Source organism: Carassius carassius, chromosome 45 (genome assembly GCF_963082965.1).
Source record: "Carassius carassius chromosome 45, fCarCar2.1, whole genome shotgun sequence".
Taxonomy (NCBI): Eukaryota; Metazoa; Chordata; class Actinopteri; order Cypriniformes; family Cyprinidae; genus Carassius; species Carassius carassius.
Genome location: NC_081799.1, coordinates 17,092,702 through 17,117,112, shown reverse-complemented (window position 1 = coordinate 17,117,112; position 24,411 = coordinate 17,092,702). Strand labels below are relative to the sequence as shown.

Below are 24,411 nucleotides of genomic sequence, written 5' to 3'. Positions count from 1 at the left end.
TGAGAGAGAGAGAGAGAACAGAGAAAGCTATAATAGTGAATTAAAATAACATCTGACATGTCAGTAATTTTTCTATTTTATATGAGATGTACAAAGTCAGAATTCAGGGAAATAAAATTGTAAATGCCCGATATACTGTATAGTCACAACAGGAGAAATAAAGTTGCAATTGTGAGAAATAAATTCAAAATTGTGAGAAATAAAGACAGAATTAAAATACAGACACAATTATGGCAACTACATTTGATGGGCTTCAGTGAAGCCAAATATCTATTTATTTATTTTACTTTTGTTTTAATTTCACTCATAGTTGTTTTATTTTAGACTTTTAATAATTGAGTAAGCTTGTGATCTCTCTTGTATGTGTAGCCTTTTGGTATGACCTACAGCATTCAGTCGCTTTAGTCAACTGTTGATTGACCTGCTTTATGTCTATGACATATTTACATATATATATATATATATATATATATATATATATATATATATATATATATATATATATATATATATATATATATATATATATATATATATATATATATTCACACACACTTGTTATGATTAATTCATATTATAAATCAAAAACAGCCTGCCTCACCAATGTGTATGTGTTTGAGTAAATAAGGTGTTTATCCCGATACCCAGCTATGCGTGTTGGTCTTGACTCCATGTGGGAAACTTTGTTGACTGCTCATGGGGTCGAAGTTGAAATCCAGAGCATCACCATCCATGAGTGTGTCGTGAAGGACGGTTTCTACATCACACTCCAGCTGCTCGATAGACATGTCATCTAAGTCACTGGGCAGCCGCTCCGGGTGGCTGTGATGGTGGTGAGGACCCGGTCCGTGCCTGTGGAAACCATTGCCATTGATGTAATTTGGCATCCTGGCTTCACCTCCGCCTCTACCCAGTTGAGCATGATGAGGCAGGTGTGGTTGTAGCTTCATGTTACCAAGGCGAACAGGATGCCCGTGGGGCAACAGGGCACAGCCGTTCATGCCCATTGCTGGTGATGGCAATTGATGAAGAGAGCGCGGGTGCCCATGTAGGTGAGGATGCGTGATCATTTTGCCCCCCTGTGCCATTCGTCCCTGACCAGCATAGCTAGGTAGCACCCGTCTCCCTTCTCCAGACCCCACTGACTCTAAAGGCTGCATCATGTCCCCTCTCGGATCAGCTTCAGCGGTCAGCAGCTCTTTGAGCAGCCCTGCGGCACAGTTGTACTGACTCACGAACGGTCCGTAGCCTCCTGGTTGACTGTCTGATAAAGTAGGTATGGCAATGGGATTCTGTCCGCCCATCCTGGCCTGTCCATACAGGCACCTCCGGTAGTCCTGTTGGACTTGGGGCTGAGGACCCATACTGGGAGAGTTGTAAGACGGGTACCCAGGGCTACCTTGCATCATGGGAGAAGACAACGCAGTTTGGGCCTCTTGGCTTGCCTGGGTGTTATTTTTGGTTGAGATGAGGTTGAGGTTGTCTAAGAGATTGTCCATCATCACGTTCTCAGAACCGTGGTGACCCGCCACTTCGGACAGGCTGGGGAGGGGGCCACCCAGTTTGGTGCCTGGGTACCCGATGGGAACCTCACCAGCCTCATCCTCCTCAGGTAGGAAGGGTGAGCGACGGCCGCTGAGCGTACTGGCATCAGAGCTGGCACGGGTTCGAAAGGTGGTCCAGGGTTCAAAGTCTTCATTGCTGTGAGAGTTGGGGCTGCCGAGCCATTTTGGGTACTGAGAACCAGGACTGTTAGAACCACCATCCAGTCCACCCTGCATCGACATCTATAGATGCAAAAGAAGAGCCATGAAAACCAACTGTAACACATCACTGTTCAGATATATTGCTGAAAGTTATTCTTCCACAATGTCTACACTGGAAGTGGCACAACTATGGATCATCTGATCAAATTGATCACAAACCAAAAATCAGATTTTCAGAAGACCAGGGGTTTGAGGCCATGCATTATTTTTAAACTGATTTTAAATTCTGGGTTGTTTTGGAATAGAGAAATAATTGTACACAATAATTTTGCACCAGTACAATTGTGTATAAATAGGTTTTAATTATTAGTTATATATAATATTTTATAAAATATAAACAAAAAGATATAACAAATGAAAAAAATAAAATAATAATAATAATAAAAATAATACAAAATATAAAAAAATGAATAAATTAATTTCACATCATTATATTTGTAAAAAAAGTATGCTGTTTAAGTTAGTCAGGCAAAATAAAGTACCTTGAAGTGCATCAAAAATAGAAAAGAGGAGCTCATTGACTAAAGGCATGTCATAATGTACCATAATTTACGTTTTTCTGTGTTGACAACTTTAATTAAAATGTGAATAATTTAGATAAGGCATTACAATATGCCACTTAACATCTGACACAGAGAAATCAAAGAAAATTATTTTGGTGTGTGTTTATATAAACTGTGTTACTGATTGCAAAAGCCTTATGTTGCGTGATGTTTGCAGCAGTTCCAACCAACTCATCCATATTTGGCACGCAGTGAATCTAGTGAGCGAGCACCTAGTGGGCGAGCAGAGACTGTTTTCTCCTCAACTGACCTTTTTCTTGGCTGCTCGTCCGCGGCTCTTCGTGAACTTGCTGTTGTTGTCCATGGAAGTGGCTCTCCGGCGTGGAGACTTGCCACTCTTTCCCCCCTCAGGGTTCAGCATCCACCACGAGCTCTTCCCCGTTCCTTCATTCTGGACGCGCACGAAACGACTGTGCAAGGACAGATTGTGTCTGATTGAGTTCTGGCAAAGAGAAAGAGAACAGGGTGAGAACATGGAAATCTGAGTATAGATGTCTCACTGGAAACCATTCACAAGAAGTGGAAATGACCTGCAATCATCCAATCAGTATCATGATATCTTGCTTTTAACCAACAAAAAAGATTTTAACACATAATATCTTGTTTTTGTACTGTAAAACATGCAGTAATATTGAAACATGAGATAAACCAAATTTTGATTGACAAAACAGACAATATTTTGACAGACAAGTTCCTGTGAGGGTGTTTGTGTGTTTGAAGAATGACCGATATCACTTTAACTTATGTTACCAAATCATATGCACACAATTGCAGATACAACAGGCTTTTCAGAGCCTAGTGACAATATGAAGTAGAGGAATAGCCAGTTAGCTGGCAGAGGAAGAACTGTATTAGTCATGTCCTTTTCGGAGGCACACTCTGAACTCAACATACACACACACACATCCTGCGCTAATGATATTTTGTCTGCTTCGGTTTTTCCATTCACACCCAGACCAGACCTTCATTTACCAAGAAAGAGAAGCGAGACTACCACAGAACAATTTAAAAGTCTCAAACTTTTTGCTAGCTTTACTCTTATTTGATTCCTTTGGAGTAAAAAGTGACAGAATTTAGGCCTGAACTGTCATTGAGAAGAAAAAAGTAAACAATATAGAGTTTTAGAAGAGGATAAAAGGACAAACTCAGTATTGTAATTTTGACTGGTAATTTTTTTGTGTGTGGTATTTTGACGATACCATGCTATCATAATTACTAAATAAAAAAATAACAGTCTTACCAAAGTTCATACCCAAGTTATTTCAAGATGGTAAAAATAAGAGTTAATGTGACATATACGTACAGTATAATTTAACCAAGTTTCCTCCATCATACACATAGACCACATGGATTCCCGTATATAAACACTTTAGATCTTTCAAAGGGAAGAGTTGCTGGTTATATTCTTATTGATTATGTGTCTCTAAAACATTCAAAAATCTTTGTGGGAAGAATTACTAAAGCAACACTTAACAGTTGAAGCAGTTTGACTGTATTGGTCCAAGCAAATTAAGTATTTATGCATTATTACATTTTAAATAAACAATGTCCTACAAAAAGTCTGTTTCCTGTGTAGTAGGTCAAGTGGTAGGAATAGGCTCAAGCCCAGAAGAAGGTCAGCAGGAGGTTACCTCCAACCTTTGATGCTAAAGGTGACCTTAGAGGTCAAGTCAAGGGAATTGCGGCTTCTACATCACATAGATTTGAACAGAGTGAATGAGTAAGTGTGAAGGGGGTCTGGAAACAGAAACACACATTCTAGATCTTCTGTCTGACCCGTTTAACTGGCACTGCTAGGATAAGAATAATGAGGGAAAACAGAATTGAGGAAAGAATGCTGAGTGAGAGGAAAAGGAAGAACTGGAGGAATAGAGATAAAATGAGAAAGTAAGGTACCAGTATGGAAAGTGAAGTGGTGGATACAGAGGGAGGTAGTAGGCATTGAGTCACGAAGGAGGAGGAGAAGGAGGGTGTGTTGAGGTAGAGGCGGGGCAGCGGGAATGTTTTCCTGCTGAGAGGGACGGGGTCGATGAGTTCGCTGTGTGTGTCTGTGCGTGTGTGTAGAGGAGGACAGCCTCTCCAGTACTGCTGACAGACCCTTGCAAACAGACACAGAGAGAGTAATAACGTATGGGGCTGTCTGGCGTCTGTCTGCACTGTAACAGAACCCCCACAGCACAGCCTCGCTCCACCCTGACACTCAGAGAGAGAGAGAGAGCGAGCAAGAGAAAGACACAGACACAAAGAAAGACAGAAATAAAGAAAGACACAGAAAAAATACAGATGCCTGGATATTAAAATTCTGTGCAATGTTAATAGTTGAGAATCATTATACTTTACTCCTTTTTAAAAGTATAAGAAAGAAAAACAGACAGACACACAGAAAGAAAAAAGAAAAACGGGCAGAAGAAAAGAAAAGCAGAAAGGCAGAAAGAAAGAAAGAAAGAAAGAAAGAAAGAATGATGTTGTTCCAGTGTACTCATGCATAAATTCATCTAGTCATATTAGCAGATCGCACACTGTCACATTCAGAGCACAAGTGAACATGCTTTGCACATGCACACCAGGCCAGGCGGCAGGATGTGAGTCACTACAGGAATGCGACAGAGAAGGTGTCACAGTTTTCTAATCAAACTGAACAAAAGAACGAATTTACATAAATGCCTGAATAGTTTCATGGTCAGGTATTTATTTACTCAATATCCTCAAAATAGATTGAAGCTTGCAGTTAGTCTTTCACTACTGATCTGAGCAGCTTTATAATGTACAGTACAGGAAGTGAGTAATAGCCAGGGCTGCATGAAGTCTGCTCCCCCAGAAACAGAAAAAGGCTATTTAGATTTCTACAAATACTCATAAACAGACACATCACTGCATCAATTCAACTGTGTCTTTCAAATCAATTTCAATTCTGGATGCTGTTTGAATGCACACAAATGCAAATTAGATTTGAAGGTTGATTTTCAATAACAAATTAAATTTCATTTTGTTGCTCACACAATGCTACTCAAAGATTTGAAAAACAGCCCACAAATTACATGGATTAGTATTATTTTTGAATGATGTGAACAAATTAAGTTGTCAGAGTTGAGTGAATTAACCTAGTAATTCTGGTCTGAGATCAGCACATGGGACATCTATACGTGGGGCCTTCACCTCTCTCTACCCTTGTCTTATCACAGGTATTCAAGGTATTTCAAGGTTACATGATGACCTTTGGTCTCAGATCTGGGATATCCCCAACTGATCTGCGACACTAAAGAAAAGTGTGCATTAAAATCCCCTTTGGGTAAGATTTGAGTCAGCTGAAGTGTGAGATGGAAAAACTGTGGACCCATGCACCAATTTCTACACAGATGGGTGGGAAGTGTGCTAAAAGTTTGTGCAAATTGAAACTCCTCTAATTTCAGGCTCTTACATAAAGGTTTGTCAGTCAGAAAGAATCAGTTCCATAAGTAGCCATCATGAGGAAAATCTGCATGGGTTATTTGTAGTTATTTACAATTATGTTTAATAACCCTGAAAAATAAATAAATTATAAAATATATATTTTTAAAATCTAATCAAAACATTTCTATATATTTAACACACACACACACACACACACACACACACACACACACACATCTATCTTATAATCTTGTAATAAAACACTACCAATCATTAATCAAATATAATTGAGAATGGAAATATTAATTATACTAAATCATTCATTATAATTATTTAGAATGATTTGTTATCAACTAAATTAAACTAAAATGTTCTTAATAAATTGTTTATAATTAAATAATCTACAAAATTATACATATGAAGTTCTAGCACACCCAGTATATAAAATTTCTTTGCAGGTCATGTATGACAAATTGGTAAACATAAGCGAATTTGCTTGTAGTAGCAGGTGCAGTGGCAAATAAGTGTGTGATGCTGTAACGGGTGTGTGTGCATGTGTGAAAAACACATTTCTATTATAATCCTCAAAGCTATTTCTGCAGTGGTAGGTGCCAATAGGCCATGCTGAAGGGGTCACTATGTATTTGAGTGTGTGTGTGTGTGTGTGTGTGCACGTGTGCGCATCAAATCTCCTGGGGGATTTATAAACAAGTCCGAGAAACCCCATCTGCATCCTGTCTGACACCCCAGACACCAAACACACACTGACTGCCACTCAATAACAAGCAGGCATTATTAAACAGCCATCACCTTCACAACTTACAACTCACACTCACGTTATGTGAAAAAAGAGAACAATGATTTTAAACTGATCACCTTAATTAGAAAACTATACAAGTCAGTTTCCAAATTAAAGTAAAATATAAAACAGGTAATTGAGAGATAAAGCTTACAATAAGCATCAATTTGAGGGACATAAAATTATGAGATATGAAGTCACAACTGTGACATTAAGTCTCATTTTCGGACTCTGTCATAGTTACAAGATAATCATAACTGTGAGACGTTAAGTCACAATTATGAGAAAAGAAAATGCAACTGAGATCACATTAAGTCACATTTTGAAACACTGTCACAATTATGAGATACCGGTTTAGTCATAACCATGAGACATAGTCAAAATTATGATATAGTCACATTTGTGAGATACTTTTGTAACTGTAGGACATTGAGTGAGACATTAAGTGCCATTTTGAGACACTGTCACAATTATGAAATACCTGTATAGTCCAAACCGTGAGATATTTTTGAGACATTGCAATTATGAGATATAAAGTCATAACTATGAGATGTATGATCACATTGTAAGACCTTAAATAGCAATAATGAGACATAAAGGTGCAAGTAACATTGTGAGATATTAAATAACACTGTGGGACATGAGAGTCTTAATTATGAAATATAGTGACAATTATGATATGAAGTTGCAAGTGTGAGATATGAAGACTTCCTTGATTTTGAGGTATAGATAAAGACACTTTTTATAGGACTACTTTTTTATCAGTATTTGGGTTTGAAGAAAGCGGTTGTAGCATTATCTGCACTGAAAGAGAGCAAATCACTCACAACACATTATTCACTTGCTTTGTTACAGTAATAATGGGAAACCCTGAAGTGTAGACACAGTGTAAAATGCTCTACTGAGAACACAATCAAACATTGGCGCCAGTGGATTGGATAACTCCTGCACAGTTGTTTGACTGCAGCCAGTCAGCCGTGACGTCTTGACAACGAACACCAGTCCAAGTAAACAAGCAGCGCTTCCAAAGACCAGGTGCCAACTGACAGACAAGTGCCTGATGTTCACACATAAACATAATACCACCCCTCCCACCCTGCCATATGCACACAAAGTAAATGTACAATTTGAAAGGGATCGCAAAGATTCATTTGAGATAGGAAATCGGAGAAAGAGATGAGGAATGGGATCATGACATGATGCAAGCTGGACTCAAACCTGCCAGGCTCAATGTGTGCACCAAGGCTCAATATGTCTGGTAATTATGCATTATGATTAAAATGTTTGTCAGAAGTGCTTTCCCAGGTTCTGATTGAGACAAAAGTGTCAGTGGGTGAGATTTCAGTGAGAGGAGATAAACACAAGTGGAATGTACAAGTTCAACAGAGAACGGCAAGAGGTCCTCAGAGATAAGCTGTGACAAGAGACTTCAATGGGCTAACCACTTCCTCCTGCGCACATCCGCTTTATCTCTCTTTCCTTCATTGTAAATATTTAGCACTGATGTAAAAAAGAAGAAAATAGATACATTTGTGTGTCAGGGAACCAGTTATGAATGAAAAACTCAAGGTTAGTAGTTCTTTTAGTTTTCTATATATATGTAAATACATAGTAGTACATGGTGCATTAGTTTTACAGTTCATATTTGTTCCTTTTTATTCAGCGGAATAAGAATAAAATTATCTTGCGAAACTTTTAATTTACTTTTTCAGAAATCTGTTCAGTAACAAAGTATGGTGCTTAACATGCCCAGTTTTAATTGATACGTTAGTTTTTTTGGTGGGGTGAGACGATCTCTTTGACCAGAAACTACCCAGAACACTCTAGAAACCACATGAAAAAGTATTAAAAACCAATTAGAACACCTTAGCTACCACATGCCGTAGGCAACCACTCACCATTCCTTAGGTATACTGTATATATAGATAGACAGATATATAGATAGACAGATAGACAGATAGATAGATAGATAGATAGATAGATAGATAGATAGATAGATAGATAGATAGACAGACAGACAGACAGACAGACAGACAGACAGACAGACAGACAGACAGACAGACAGATAGATAGATAGATAGATAGATAGATAGATAGGTAACAAATTCATTAATTATAATTAAGAAAACAAAATAGTTCTAATTCTAATCATTGTGATCTTTTAAAAGTGATAATTTATTTAAAAATGTATTCATTATAAATATAAACTGAATTAAATATTAGATCTCAAACACAGATTTCACATCTTCCAGTGACGTCTACAGAAAAACAGTAGCACAGTAATCTAGAGGAGATTCTCACCAGAGTGACAAAAGCACCTGCACCTCTAGAGAAATCTTTAGCTAAACACACAGGCTGCACTTTACCTCCATTTCATGTGGTTGCAGAGAGGAGGGACAGGAAAGATGACGAAGACAATTAAATATGTATAAACATACACATGGTTTCTTTGCATGCTAAGAACTGTTATTATACCTGATACTCTAAAGAATAACACTATCTTGCTCATGCCTACTGTTAGGGATAAAACACAGACACTGCAAAGAACCATAATCTTGCTTGTTCAAAGTCTGTTTTCTTTTCTTTTTCTTTTGGTTAGTAGTTAAAAAAAACATATGCAGAAGTGAGTGTAAATGTGTGTATTAGTGTACATACTGGCGGCTGGGTTATTTTGAGAGAGTAAAACAGAGATGGAGACAGAGGGACAAACTGAAAAGGACAAAAAGAAAAACTTGAGGTCCCGCAAGTGCAGTTAGAGAGAGGGCCTGTCACCCTCCTTGGCCCATCCGTTCAGGAAAAGCTGCGTAAAACTGATATGAGCCCTGTCTGCCCTCTCACTCTAACAGATCACAGGGCTCCGCGCGGGCACAGACCAGACCCACACAGGGGCCACCAACGGGACCTTTGGGGAGTAAAATGCCCTAATAAATGATACAAAGACCTTCAGTGCCAAACAAAAAATTATCTTTGATAAGAGGAACCGCTTCTTTGTGTAATCCAACATTAAAGTCCCTGATTGCAGAATTGTTTATCATTCAGTCACTCTAACGAGTAAATTACATTTTATGAGATATAAGCAACAATACTAACAAGCCGACTACGAAAAATGACTGATTAACTGTAGTTTCAAATAAAACCATTTAATCTTGCTTAAAGACAACTTGTTTTTGATCAGAAGTTGCTCTTTTACTGACTTTTTGGAGTTATCAGTTCTATCATGACAACTCTCTGAAAATCTTATTATGGTAATGGATGTGGCTATGTTAATGTGCTTGGTCTTGGCGGAATCTACTACGCTGCTGCTGTTGGTTTTTGCTCTTGTTGTAAATTATTGCTGCTGCTGCTGTAAGCAATACAGGAACTTGCTACTGCCAATACAGGAGAATTTAAGACATACTGCTGCTGCACAAATAGTAGGGCTGTAACTATTAATAAAAGTTAAAATCACAAAGGCAATAAATCACGATTAGGCAGAAGCTGCGATTGTCATGCATATCTTTCAGTGAAGCACAGTTCTGTGATCAGCAGTAAATATCCATCCGAAGGCCAGAGGGCGCCCTGGCACTGTAAATCCAAATATCCCCCGAAGAAGAAATCCAGGAAATGCAGCTGAATAAACAGAAGATTTAACTACTTTAATTGATTTAACGTGACTAATAAACATGACTGTGGCAATATACGGTTTATCTGAGTTCTTATTAATATAATTTTCATCATAATAAAGTATATCTATAATGAAATGCTAATCAACATGTGTAATAAATGCTGCTCCACCTGAAAGTAGATGACAACTACTTTAGATGATGGAGATTAACTGTTAATCACAGGACCGTCTTTACTGAAAAAATGTGCATGACAATCGTAATTAATTGTGTTCGATTTATTAATCGTCCAGCCCTTACAAATAGTATATATAATAACCCATAGAAGATCTATACAGGTGGAGATGGGGAGGTGGAGGAATTCAAAGGCACTCTAAAAGCACTGCGAGCTGCTCTAGTGAATACTAACCAACCATTTAAATGTAAAGCAGCAAGCTCATTGGCTGCCAGTGTTGCCAAGTTGGAAATGTCCAAGTCTTGCACCAGAAGCTCAAAATTATTGTATTTGGAAGAAAATTATCGTACACGAGTCAAACGTACAGAATATAGCTGTTTATCTAAACCAGTGGTTCTTAGGCTTTTTTTTTTCCACTGGGCCGCACTATGGTCCAAGTGTAAGTCTCACGGGCCGCTTTTGATCAATTTAGTTCCTGTGGCTCAGTGGTAGAGCATTGCGTTAGCAGCACAAAAGGTTGTGGGTTCGATTCCCAGGGAATAAATGTTAGATAAAAAAAAATATATAACCTGAGTGCACTTGTAAGTTGCTTTGGATAAAAGTGTCTGCTAAATGCATAAATGCAAACGTTAACACATCTTTGCTGAAAGTATTAAGTTCTTTAAAAAAAAAAAATTACTGGCCCCAAATTTTTTAACAATCATATACACTAGTAAGAGTTTTGAACACTAATACTCATGACTGTTTGGATGCTGGTCTTCCAACAAGTCTTCTTAACTAGCATAACTAGCAAGACTTTCTAGGTCAACCACCAGCCTCACCAGCAAATCTAGATGTACTTGATTAGCAGTGTTCGAATCTCTGAACTTTGACTGCAGATGTATGAAGTTTCTAAAGTAACATCAGATTTCTAAAATCTGAAGTGTCAAAAGTCTCTCTTTACTCTCCATTTAATCTAATTTCTGCCTGGGAAAAACACCTGCAGTGTTAGAGATCTCATTCGTGATTTTTCTTGCCTGTGAGGTATTTTGTGCGGTTACACACATCTATTTCACTCAAACATGTTCACACACATGTGCACAGGGACAAAGAGGGCAGGAGGTCACAGTCATCTCGACACCCACTGAGGTTTATCATGCTTTTCTAACTGCTTTCCACACCCACCCAATCAATCCAGTCCCACCTTTACAAACTAACTTTCATACGCACGAGCAAACACCTGGGCTGTACTCAGATCTGTCATTTATTATCATATCATGCAGTTGCTCCAGGGAGGGGCAGGAAAGGCAGAGACAACTAAAAAGCTTGTACTGTAAGGGAACAGTGTGAAATTAAACACACACTCTCTTTCTCTCTCTCTCTCTCTCTCACACGCACACACATACACACACTCCAAAGGTGATTCAGCTCTTCTTATTAATGAGTATTAATGATTGGCTGATTGGTTTACAAAAAGCATTTTTGATTTTCTATTAAAGATCACGATGTGACATTTCAAATGAATTATATGAGCCTGTGAAAGAATGTGTGTGTGTTTTTGGGGCTGTGAAACAAAAGCAACCTGCTGCAGCCTGTTTTTTTTTTCTTCTCGCTTTAATAACAGGATGACCCGACATGAACTTTGTCACTCACTAAATGAGTCTGACTGTTCATTTTGCCATTTTAGGTCTTAAGTCTTGTCAATTCCTTTTACATTCTCTCACATCTGGCTCAGGGTCAAATGGAAAGACTGAGACTACAAAGAGGTTTGGCACACTGTCCTTAAAACATAGAGAAGAAGTTTGCACTAGTACTGGTACTGAATGACTGACATCAAGTACTTATTGTTCGACTGAAGAGACAGTTGACCTCATCATATTCAGCTTTATGTCATTTTGAACTGGTAAGACTTTTTATTTTTGAATATACTTGCATCTCTTTTCTGCACAACAAAACACACTGACAAGCGGACGTCAAGCTACAAAATGAACAAAAAGCACAATAAAATATGGGGTTACTTTATGTGATATATTCCAATTCTCCAAATAGCTAAATGTGTGAGGAACTGAACAAAACTGAAACTATTGTTCATTGATAATCTTCCCTGCATTCACTTTTTTGTATATTCTAGCACCATTGTCCAGTGTCAACATCGTAAAAACTGGTAAAACAGGCATCCAAAATTTGAATATGGTTGCATGCGCTCTTATTTCAACGAAGCAAATCGCGCTACTTTTAAGCCACTTTTCTGTAATTTTTTCAGCTAAACTATTTATATTAACTGTAAGGCAAAGAGCTCATGGACATTCTGGAAAATAATTATTTTTGTGCTCCATTGAAGAAAAAAAAGTTGGATATAAAACAGTATGAGAGTAAGGGAATTCATTTCTATTTGGGTTACACCACCTCTCTCAAAGATTTGTTAGAAAATGTTAGAATTGCTATAGCTGTAATCTAGCTTGCAGTCTTGTATATGTATATTGGTGCCCATGTAGGAGTGATTACGGTCGACCACTTAAATCACATACCAGTGTCACACACACACACACACACAGACCACCTGCACAGTACCAAACCACACAATGCTTCATTACTGTAGTCAGTCAGCTGATGAACAAATTTTATATTTAAAATGCTATTTCATCCAAAAAGCAAAACAAAACAAAAATTATTGTCATTATTTACTCATCCTCATGTCTTTTGTAAAACATAAAATTTTTAAGTATGTTTAACAGTTTTTGTTTGCCTGTTTGTTTGTTTATGACAGAATTTCTTTCAAATGCAACTGTTTAAATGTTTGAGAATTTTTTAACAAGAAGCCTCCAAGGCCGCATTTATTTGATCAAAAATACAGTAAAAAAAAGTAATATACTGTTTTAATATATTTTAAAATGTAATTTATTACTGTGTTTGCAAAGCAGAATTTTCAGCATCATCACTCCAGTCTTCAGTGTCACATGATCATTCAAGAAACATTCCATTATTATACATTTGATTGCTATTATTATTATTATTTTTTATGTAACCCCCCCCCCCCCCCCTCCAAATTGTGCTATTTCATTTTTTTTTTATGGAAACTAATTTTTTAAAATTTATTCAGGATTCTTTGATAAATAGAGCACATCTATTTAAAATAGAGTTTTTTTATCAAATGTAAATACTGTATGCTTTCTATACTTTTTCTTGTGCTCAATTTAATCCGTCCTTTTTAATTAAAGTTTTAAAATGTAGTGAATGCAACAGCTCAATGAAAAATCGATAAACAAAGGATACTAACAGGAAGTGACATCACATCTTTGCAGAGGAAGAAGAATGGACACACAAAACCAGGCCAAGGTCATGTGAGCAAGCCTTATCTATTTTCTTTTCATCGCTGGCTTTTTCTCGCAAACAGAAAAAGCGTGTGCAAACACTCTCTCTCCCTCTCTCTCTCTCTCTCTCTCACACACACACACACACACACACATTCATCTCTTTATCGTGGCTTTCCCACATAAACAAATGTCCACTCACTTACTTTAACCCTCACAGGTTTTTTCATGCCACTCTTACATCTATCTTCAGAAAAGACAGATGTATAGTATTTAAGTTGCACCAGTGCCAGTTGACATACTGCACGTGTAGTAACGGTTCATGTCACAGGCCACTGAGAAAAATACAGACTTCCAGTGAGGCGCCAAGCATCTGAGGTCTTTCTGCCCACCGGTATCCAGTGAGCAGCAGCCTCCCCCGAGAGAGAAAGAAAGCTAGAAAACGGAACGGAGGGACCCCCTTCTGAGGGAACACAAGCACCTGGCCTTTGTGAGCATATAGCGGAGCAAACGTGCCTTTGTGGGTGTGTATTTGAGCATTTGTTATGAGTGAGTGTTTGCACGTGTATGTGTGTGTTACAGGATGCGGAGCCCCCACCCCTCAACCAGCCCCCAGAGGCCTGGAGGGGCGTGTGTGTTATTGTGAGACGGTGTAAAGAATAACACACCTCCTGTCCCTCCCCTGTTATTTCTCTCTAGAGATGGGATGATTCTTTAATATGACATGGAACGAACGAGTCGTCTCGGGGAGTGATTCGTTCAGTCGCGCATGCGCAACATCCTGTGGGTTCTGTACTGAAATTAGTTCACCTCTATCGAGTCTTCAGGTTTTCCAAGTCGTTTGTTCATCATGTGAAAGCCCTTTACTTAACCAATGCAGTTTGAGACTTAATAATAATAATAACCAACTCTTTATTACCTTTGTCACCACACTCAGTGTTATGGAAAAGAATCATCATCAAATTCACACATTTATATACTGTGAGAGATAAAAAGCTAAAAATTTGAGACCAAAAACGCATCACATAACTGTAAGAGTAAAAGATAATTATAATAATGATGATAATAATAATAATAACTATGCACCTGTTTGTAAGGCAATTCATTTCTCTATCCAATGCTGTCACATCACGTGACAAAAAATGACGAGGTGAGGTGAGCTAATCATAGGCTAAAGACCCAGGTAAATAATGAATGAATCTTTTCGGTTTCTTATATCATTATAGTTTTGTATTGTCTGTAGTGTGATCAACGTTTGCGTAAGTACTAGATGTGTTAGACAAATAACACGTAACATTTGAATTGCATTTTGCTCAAATGAACGAAATGACTCGAAAAAAGATTCGTTTATTTTGGTGAACGAGACTCAAAGGACCGAGTCAGTAAAACAATCATTTTCTGGCTTCATTTAGCAAATCTGTTGGTTCATTTGTGTGTAGGACTCTCACCCCATATGCACATCCATTCCACAGAATTGCACAGACTTTCCCCACACAATCAACGCAAAAAAACATGAAAAAAGATCACAAATATGTGCGGGCCTACGCATGTACGTCTTGTTTTTAATGCTGAGCAAAGGGCTCTGCCTCCTTTTTTTCCAGACTTATATTTGAGTTTTATAAAATTTGATTTAGTAAGCGTTAGTTGATTTAGTGGGACGATGAGTTTTGTTGTGAAACTCTGGTGCCCCCCGTCTCCCGGCCAGGCAGAGAGAGTGTGTGTGTCTTTTTCAGGGGAGGGAATGTTGCTATTTTCCAGCCACTCAGCAGGAAACGCATCATCACTCATTGTGGAAGACATGTGCACTGTTTTTACAGGAAAGTGCAAAAATAACCTCAAGCCTATGGTTCCACCAGAGCCACTGGAGTCAACATGACAAAAGTTCAGAGGCGGATGAAGTTTAGAGAAAGGGTTCATGTTTGATTTAGCCGTAGTTTTAATGAGATCCCTTTGGGGCAACAGATATGATTCTGATAGCAGGCGTAGGCGGGACCCACAATATTTTTTTTTGCCAATCACAACTGAATTAAGCAAATGTACCAGCCTTAATAGAATAATAAAAGTATTAATGTCATAAATAAATAATTAAATAAATAATATTATATATTTAATGATTTTACAAAAAAGCACATAAAAGGACCCTTAGACTGTGAGAAATAATATTCTCCAGTCTGATGAACCTCAAATCCAAGCATAATGTTTGAAGGTAACCAGCTTTGCTCATCGCCTGCAGAGTACCATCCCAAAAGTGAAGTGTGCTGGTAGCAGCCTCATGCAGTGGGGCTGTTTTTCAGTGCCAGGGACTGAGGGACTCGTCAGAGTAAAAGGAACGCTCAATGAAGCAAAATATATAGATAGCCTTAATAAAAACCTAGTCCAGAGCATTCAGAATATCAGATTGGGCAAAGGGTTGACCTTCCAGCAGGACAATGACCCTAGACACACAGCAAGAGTGGCTTATAGACAACTCTGTGAATGAGAAGAGCGAGTACAGGCATTCTCTGACCATGATTTACACACACAGGAAGGACATAGACTCAGAAGTCTAATCAATGCTGAGAATGATTAGTGGTAGAAAATAAAACAGGGGAAGTCATTCATCAGTGTTTTCTCAGAGAGAGCTGCTTTCAAGATACTGCGTCTCTGTAACAGAGAGACACGGATGCAGCAGCACAGGACAACGGAGACATTCGTAGGTCAGAGGCCCTTGTAAAGAGGAGCGGGACGTCAGAAGGACAGGGAAGCTTAGAGATGCTTTAACACATTTAGGTTTTAGGTTAAAAGGAACTGTTCATCATTAACTCTCCATCAAGTCATTTCAAATATGTGACTTTATTTATTCTATGAATCAAGAACCCGATCCAATCAAAACTATATTAATAAAGTCCAGCTGCATCATTGATACAACACTGATTCAATGCTGTTTCATTGACAGCAATCAATGCTGAACTGACAATCTCAAATTCTTTCTGATGCCGTCTTAGTTCCCAAATAGTGAAAGACATAAGGGCAGGGGAAGAAATTTTCAAGAATTACTGTTAAGCATGACAGTATTGGAAACACTGCATGGTGTTGATGTAAGTGGTTCAAGCCAACTTCATTGATTTTGTAAACACAAGCCGCTGTTTTTCTGACGGAAGGCGGAGGAAATGCTTTAAGGAACGCGCGTAGAGCTCAGGAATGGAGGATGTTTGACGCTTTTCCCCAGTAACCCCCTTTCCCTTCCTTTCCTCCTCCACCTTCTCTCCTCTCCCTCTCTCCACAATGCTGGAGGAGTTGTTGTCACCTCCTGTGATTGTGAAGTAGGACTAGAGTACAGTGAGGCCTACAAAATACCCTCTGCTGCCTTTTAGTGACCCCAGTGACCCCAGATGCCTCTGAACTTTCTGGGATTTAGAGAGAGGAATCCCATGAGCGAGAATTTTTAGATAGAAATGGGAACACAGGTCATATATATGCTTTGGAGGGTTTAGCGATGCTTTAACAACAATGCAGACCTCCCATGATACCTCCAGCACTACAGACATGGCGTCAGCGAGGTGCGTTCCTCTACATGACATACAAGATCTGACAACAAGGATGTAGTTGACCTTCTGAAGGAACACTTTGAAAGATGATACTGTCCTAAACAGTCTAAACCTGGTATGCTGAATCCTTGCAAAAATATTTCACATTATTACCGTTTTTATTACCTTGTGTTTTTGATCAAATAAATGTAGACTTGGTGAGACTCTTCTTTCAAAAAAGTCCAACTTTTGAAAGTATAATGTCGTTAAAACAAAATGTAAAAAGAAAATATATACTAACTCACTGAACTCACTCTTTGAATAAATCAATTGCCATCCTAACAATAAAAAATATATACAGATGACCGCAATATTTGGGCAAAAGAAAAATGGGCAAACAAGAGAAGTCAAGAGATGTTTGGTCTTTTGTAGTAAGTAAAGGTACAGTGAGAGGTCTGATTTTTTTGTGGTGTGGCTTTGCCAGATAAAACAAAATGTCTTATTGTCATGCTTTCTGGAATAATAAGCTAAAGTTGGCATGACTTCAGCTTTGATGAGTCCAGGGAATTTTTCCAGCTAAAATGCATATGTCTTTCTGTAACAAGAGCAAACAAGTTTTTTAGGAATGTCTCTGGCAAGCTCAAGGGTAAATTCCTGCCTATCTTATACCTATTTCTGTGTCTTCATCATGAAGGACAGTCAAGGCTTCCATGGTTCATTCTTATCTGCATGAGTGCTACACCTCAGTGCAATTCAAAGAAAATCAGTTCAATTCAAATTCAGTTTTCTGCAATAGATGTGTTCTGGCCTTTGGACACCCATTCAAAAAAATCAGCTTCAAAACTAATTTCAAATCACCTGAAGTCAACCTTAATTTGATCCAAATCCACTAATTCATTACCAATCAATTTTTGTACCCACAATAATTCTGTCAAAGAAAAATGATGACCTTGGAACTGACTGGCCTCACTTACGCACCTCAATTTCTGAGTGAACAAAAAAGTTAATAGTGGATAATTTTGACCATGTTTGAGCAATTTGCCCAAATGTAAAAAGGATGATTCCAATATTTGGTAATAATATAGCATTATGAGAAATTTATCAGCAGTTTTTTGTAGGCCAGTCATTTTTGATCATGAACACCACAACAAAATGGGGAAAATAATCCCACAAAATGATCATTTTTGGGAAGCTGTTATAGCCTATGTGAGCAAAGTCAGTAAGTTTTAGTCCAATGCAATAACATAAACTACTTTTTTTTTTTTTTTTTGGGAAAATGAAAAACCTTTCCAGGTCAGAATGACAGAATAAAACACAAGGATTACAGTAAATCATTATTCACTCTTATTTTGGTGCCAACAATGAAAGTTCATAATAAAATAACTTTTCACATGAATTGTAATCATTATTGACTATATTATATTCTTTTTCTGCATTTCACCTTTGGCGCTGACATCCGTTTGTCGTCATTTGACATTTCGGTTAGGGGACTTTTTTCCTGATATCTGATGAATTCAGAGGGTTTTCACATGTATCTTTTTGTCACGCTACTGTCCCATGCATGCACACTGATGTAGCTCTAGATTAAAAGCCACAGGTACCCACAGAGCCAAAGTCTGCACCAACTCACAGAGCCACAGTGATGAAGTCTTTCATCTGTCTGTGGTATGGTGGAGCAGCGCTGCATGTGCTTTCATTTCATTTTCAACCCTTTCCTCCCTTTCCTTTCTCTCTTTCGCTTTGAGTGTGTGTAAAAGCAAAATGTCCCTCAATTTTGCTGCACCTTGCACAATGCTAATTACATGTTATTCAGAGCAGGTATCAACCACAAACTTCAGCCTCTGTGCACACTTCACCTGCATGCTCTGGCATTTATCTACCAAATTCAAAAGAACTCACAAACCGAATGAGATAAATGTAAAATTCTAGAATTTCGATTTTAAATCTACCTAATGCACACTTTGAATCTACAAACACGTCAAAAGTGACTAGTTTTGGAGAATCAGTGGCCAGAACGCCTACACTCGAAACTTACTGAATGACAAAGGATACAAATTGGTATCTGTTCAAGATAAGCTTAAACAAATATTGTGTGTGCCTTGAAATAGCCTGAAAACTCTTACATACAAATGTATGGCTTGCAGGTTTGTGCATGTGTGTGTGTGTGTGTGTGTGCGCGCATGTTAGTAGGTGAGGTGAAAGCCTATGTGAACTTCAAAGCATGTAGAGGTAACAGGGTTCATGTGCTATAAGTAGGGCTCAGAGTTAAACATTTTTCAAACGTATGAGGAAGAGGGGGGAGTGAGAAAGCTTGTTTAAAAAAATAGCTTAATGAAAACCATATGGGTTCATTTATTAATTTGGGTGAGTAACTCTTAGTGTCGTTAAAGACATTATGAATGGAGTTCAAATAGTAAATAAAATGATATGAATGACAAAGGTGTGTTGAATTACATAAGATGAGCTACAGTACAGCTCCACACAAGATTGTATCACTATACCACAAACATAGTAACACAACTCCAGCTTTGGGTGCAAACTGCCAAGGCTCCAAAACAGATAGTACATGCCATTTTTACAGTAGTCTTATGAGGACACATGGGAATAACAAAACTGCCCCACACTGAATTCTGCCTGTATGCGTGTTTGTGTTTGACTACTTAAGGTGCATAGAACAATGGTGTGCATATTTCAAAACACAAGAGAGCTATGAAACAACATGCTGGGTGCCAAAACCTCATAAAATGAGTCTAAACACTATTCTTATTATTTAACTTTGACTTAAAGGGAAAGAACATGGACTCCCATTGCATGCTCTACAAACTTGTTGGCATGACCTTAAAATGTTGACCTCTGAACCCCAGAGATTTTTAAACCACAGGATAACATTTTCACTTTAACAGCCTTGAATTCTATTTAGCAGTTACATCTAGGCTTGAAACTAAAATAAAACTAGTGCATCAGAAGTGAACTAAACCAAAGTGATTAGTTTGCACCCAACTCTCAATTTGATGTGAATCTAAAACAAACATTATTCCAGCAACAAACAATCTGTCCACAATGAAACTAAAATGGGCCAAAAGGCAAGATAATAGCCAATTAGGCTACACATTTGATGTGGAACAGTAATTGTAGCAATGATATTCCAAAGTGGAAGGAAATGATTTAGCAATACACTACAGAAACCACTGCCAAGCAATCAATAACATATCTGGTTATCATGGGACAAAAACTCTATAGCACATGGTGTACATATCAGAATAAAAGCAACATACTGGTATGTTAACATATTTCAACAACAAGAATGGTCAATTGGCAATGTGACTTGCCCTGTCTTACCGGTGGTGCAACGATGGAATGCATTCATTCGCATACAGTTTTTTTATGTCTTTTAATCTTAAACATTTGGTTTTCTTGGTGGAAATTATTCTGCTTTAAATATGTCTGCATGTTAAATGTATCCAGCTGGCTTACACAGCTGAGGTTTTGTCACAGTTGCAATTGACTAATTTGTAAAGGGTTGAAAATCATAAAGAAATCGCATTATGACATCATTTTCCAGCAAAAGTGGGTTTATAAATGTATTGCTGTAATGAAGTTACATCATAGATGTATAATTTCCAGCTACTTTCGCAAATATAAAACCTAATAAATTATGTGTTGCAGCTTGTTACTATCTAAACTATAATATATATATATATCTTATTTTATTTATTTATTTATTTTTAATTTTTCCATTTCAGAGCAACGTATTACATTCAGAATCATTTGACACTGACTCAGCTGCACCATGGCAAAACCCTTTTCTTTGTGCTCAGGTTTTACTTACGTTAACGTGACAGTCACAGACTGGAATCTACCGGGACAGGAAGCAGAATACTATTGTAGTCTCAGGTATGTAGACAGTATGATGATAAAGAACAGTCCAACACCTACAAATATCCTACGAGTGACTGGAATGCTGAAACTATGATGTCACAGGTGGAGGAGTCCAGACCATGTTTTGTCATGGCGTGTAGATGGCGGTGAGAAGGGGGCGGACCACACCTTTCAGGTAAATGTGTCTCCCTGTAATGACAGGTAATCTTGCCGGTATTTTTAGCTCAGTGTTGGGAGGAGGCCCTGACATGGGTGATGGGAAGGATTTGTATTTCCATTTACGCACCGAGCAAGCAAAGAAACAAAAGTGATTTGTATGGAGAGGTGAATCAGAGACAGGAACAAGTGTTCTAGAGACAAATGACAGGTTAACAAAGACCCTTTCAATGCTGAAAACACACTCTGTTTGCTCCACCTCACTCATGGCATCCCTGATAGTTGGTTTTAGTCATCAGGCACCTCAAAGCACCTCAGGAGCTTTAGAAATGTGTCGTCAAATCACAAGACTTACTACATATCTCTGCACGAGTGCTGGAAAAATAGGTCACATGACTAAAACCAATGAAAATGACCGCAGTTCACTCATACTGCTAGATGAACAACAGTAGTTCACTCATAAAAAGTTGAAAATTTAAAGACTTTTCTTTAAAAGTCTTTAGATAAACGCTCTTTTCATTATTATTTCACACAAAGCTATTTTTTGCCGCAAGTTCAGTTTTGGAATAATATAGTGCAAAAGATGTATTGGCCACTTTTCAATGACAGTTTGGCTTCCTATTTTAAGCTTGAAATCTTCAGTAGAAAAAAAGTCATACAAGTTTGGAATGACATGAGGGCGAGTATACATATAAAAAATAAAAATAAAAATAAATGCTATTTAGCCTTATATAACCCCCTCTCTACATCATGCTGACGACAGAAAGCCGAACCACAAGTTGTTCTGACAAGGATATTAAACAAAGATTAAACTGAACTGGCATCAGCAAATGCGCAGCTGATACTGGGTTGTTATGCATTCTTCTGAACACTGTGAGCTCGGGTCCCTCTTCTTTCGAGCCTTAAATTCCATAACAAACCGCATGTCATTCATTTGTGCTCAGAGGGAATCCACAACTGCGCTTTTGAAGGATAATTGTTACTGTCATATATTACGCAACACCTTTTTCAGGGGCCTACATTGGTAAAGAAAAATAATTATGTTCCTGTGGGAACACCATAATTAGATTAAAATCAACAGTCATCCCAAAAGTATTTAAATGAATTAAATTCACTAGCTCTAAGATATAATGTGGGATAGATAGTTGTGGTTGCTAGGATGGGAACATGGTTGGTCGGGCCGGAACCACCCAGGACCCTCTGTAAAGCTTGCCTACATTATGTTACCAAGAAATATTACCAGTCAGGTAGAGGTAACTAGGTCAGATAGAAAGTTCATTTAAGGAGGAAATACATTTAGAAATAAATAAATCTTCTTTCTTGACTTTGTTAGACTTATTTTTTAATTGATAAACAATTAATTTAAGACCTATTCTCAAAGAAAAGAAAGAAAAAGGCCCTAAAGAGTGAATTTATCTTCTTTTAAGGAAGTTTAGATATTTTTACTGGAAATACAGATGAAAATATTGATTAAGAAAATGTTTTTGTTTGTAGACGTTCAGATATGAATTGCTCTTTTAACTGCATACACTTAAGTTTTAATTTCCTTCCGCTTATTTAGAATCACAAGTCTTATTTTTCCAAATTGCCTTTTTTTTTTAGTTGACTTGTAATAAAATGTAAATACAATGATGGACAGATTAAATGATGCTTTCAGTGTGCAGAAATACTTCTGTATGTAAGCGTGTTTGAATAAAACTGATACAATAAGATGACCTCTAATGCTACTTTTAATGACACTTTTGCTTGGCCTTTGAGAGCCATTACCTTCCAGCCGGCTGAGCTGTTGCTGTCGCCCTTATCTTTGAAGTAAGGCACGCTCTTCACCATCCACTCGTAGATCTGAGACAGGGTGAGCCGCTTCTCAGGGGAGCTCTCGATCGCCTTGGTGATGAGGTCAGCGTATGACATATTCCCCCACGCGTTCCTGCGAGACGAGCTACTCTTCCTTTGGGCCGCTGCAGGGCTGGAGCTGCTGGCAGGGGTTGGGAGCGGCGGCACCTGTTGCAGGTGCGTCAGCTGGGGATTCGGCTGCTGGGGATGCTGTTGCTGTGGATGAACGCAGTTGTCCTGGCAGTGGAAGTCGTTCAAAAGGACGGGTTTCTCCTCCTGGTAGTCCTCGGTTTCTTCTAGTAAACTTAGGCTGCTGATAAAGTCCACTATACCTTGCTCCGGCTTGACGGACGGTGCCGGGGAGGAGGTGTTGGAGCTCCCCGGCTCGCTGAACTCCGGTCGGTGCAGCGGCCAGGTGCATGAGCGCGGCCGGGAGAGAGGCTCAAAATCCGGGTCGATGTCAACCAGCTGTTGCTGCGGTTCTGCCATCACAAAATCAAAGCCGAAGTCAGCCGACTGTCCTTAAACAGAGGATAAGTGCAGTTGAGATTTTGTCTAGGTTGCTCTCTCTAAAAATCGCACATGATCAGAGCTGACTGACAGTAAAGCTTTGGGTCTGATCGCGCTGTGAAACTCAGCGATGTGTGGCTCGTACCATGCCTAACGCGGTTTTAAATGAAATGACTGTTATGAAGCGCTCTCAGGGTGCAGCGTGTATTAGAGTAGAGTGCGCTGACCACGCCCACAGCTGGAGTGACAGTCTAGACAGCCAATCACAAGCGCGTATTCAAAAGGTAAACAGAGATAGCGTTTGCTTAATCCACGCTACTCCAGTTTATCATTTTTATGGCAAGCTCAGTTAACATTTTTTTCCCGCTGAAAACAAAGTAGTAGCTATGTAATGTTAGTTTACGTCACTTTATGTGACTAGTATCTATTTTTAAGTTCACTAGTAGGGTAATTATAGCCTGTGCTATAGAAATTATTCCAGGTGACTAGTCACATTTCAGTTAATTAACGTTACCATTATCATCTATCACTGTCATTACTAGAAACATTTCTCATGTCACTGGAAGTGCATAGTTAATATCTGAGAAACCCATACTTTACAGGTCTTTGTGTGACTATCTATTTTCAGTTTCACTAATAGGCTAATTATAGCCTGCATATTACTAATTCCTAGTACACAATTAGTCAACTTTTAGTTAGTCACTAGTATTTACAGTATGAGACACTAGAAAAATATTTTGTATCACTAGTTAAGAAGAGAATAGTAAATATCCGAGCAACAGATCTCCATATGATTCAATAGCAAAAATGTGCAATTCATTACCAGTAACAGTGGAATAGTTACTTTATCTTCATTATCGGTAAAGGAATAAAGACTAACCAGTCTGATGTACTAGTAACTGACTGAATAGATATTTTCAGCTATAGTGAGATAATTACTAA

General features: G+C 38.3%; 1 protein-coding gene across 1 annotated transcript; it reads right to left on the bottom strand.

Moving 5' to 3' along the window:
• Positions 1-521: 521 nt before the first annotated feature.
• foxo1b (forkhead box O1 b) lies at positions 522-23,634 on the bottom strand. Its single transcript, XM_059539327.1, has 3 exons — positions 22,894-23,634; positions 2,580-2,771; positions 522-1,787 (listed from the first exon to the last, which is right to left on the bottom strand). The coding sequence occupies exons 1-3, from the start codon at positions 23,446-23,448 to the stop codon at positions 633-635; spliced, it is 1,902 nt and encodes a 633-aa protein (XP_059395310.1). The 5' UTR covers positions 23,449-23,634; the 3' UTR covers positions 522-632.
• Between the last annotated feature and the right edge of the window lie 777 nt (positions 23,635-24,411).

Coding starts and splice junctions, on each gene's coding strand:
- foxo1b (XM_059539327.1), bottom strand. CDS start 23,448: ATGGCAGAACCGCAGCAACAGCTGGTTGACATCGACCCGGATTTTGAG. Junction 2,772..22,893: donor ACAGCTCAGCCGGCTGGAAG/GTAATGGCTCTC, acceptor TCTCTTTGCCAG/AACTCAATCAGACACAATCT. Junction 1,788..2,579: donor GACGAGCAGCCAAGAAAAAG/GTCAGTTGAGGA, acceptor TTGCATCTATAG/ATGTCGATGCAGGGTGGACT.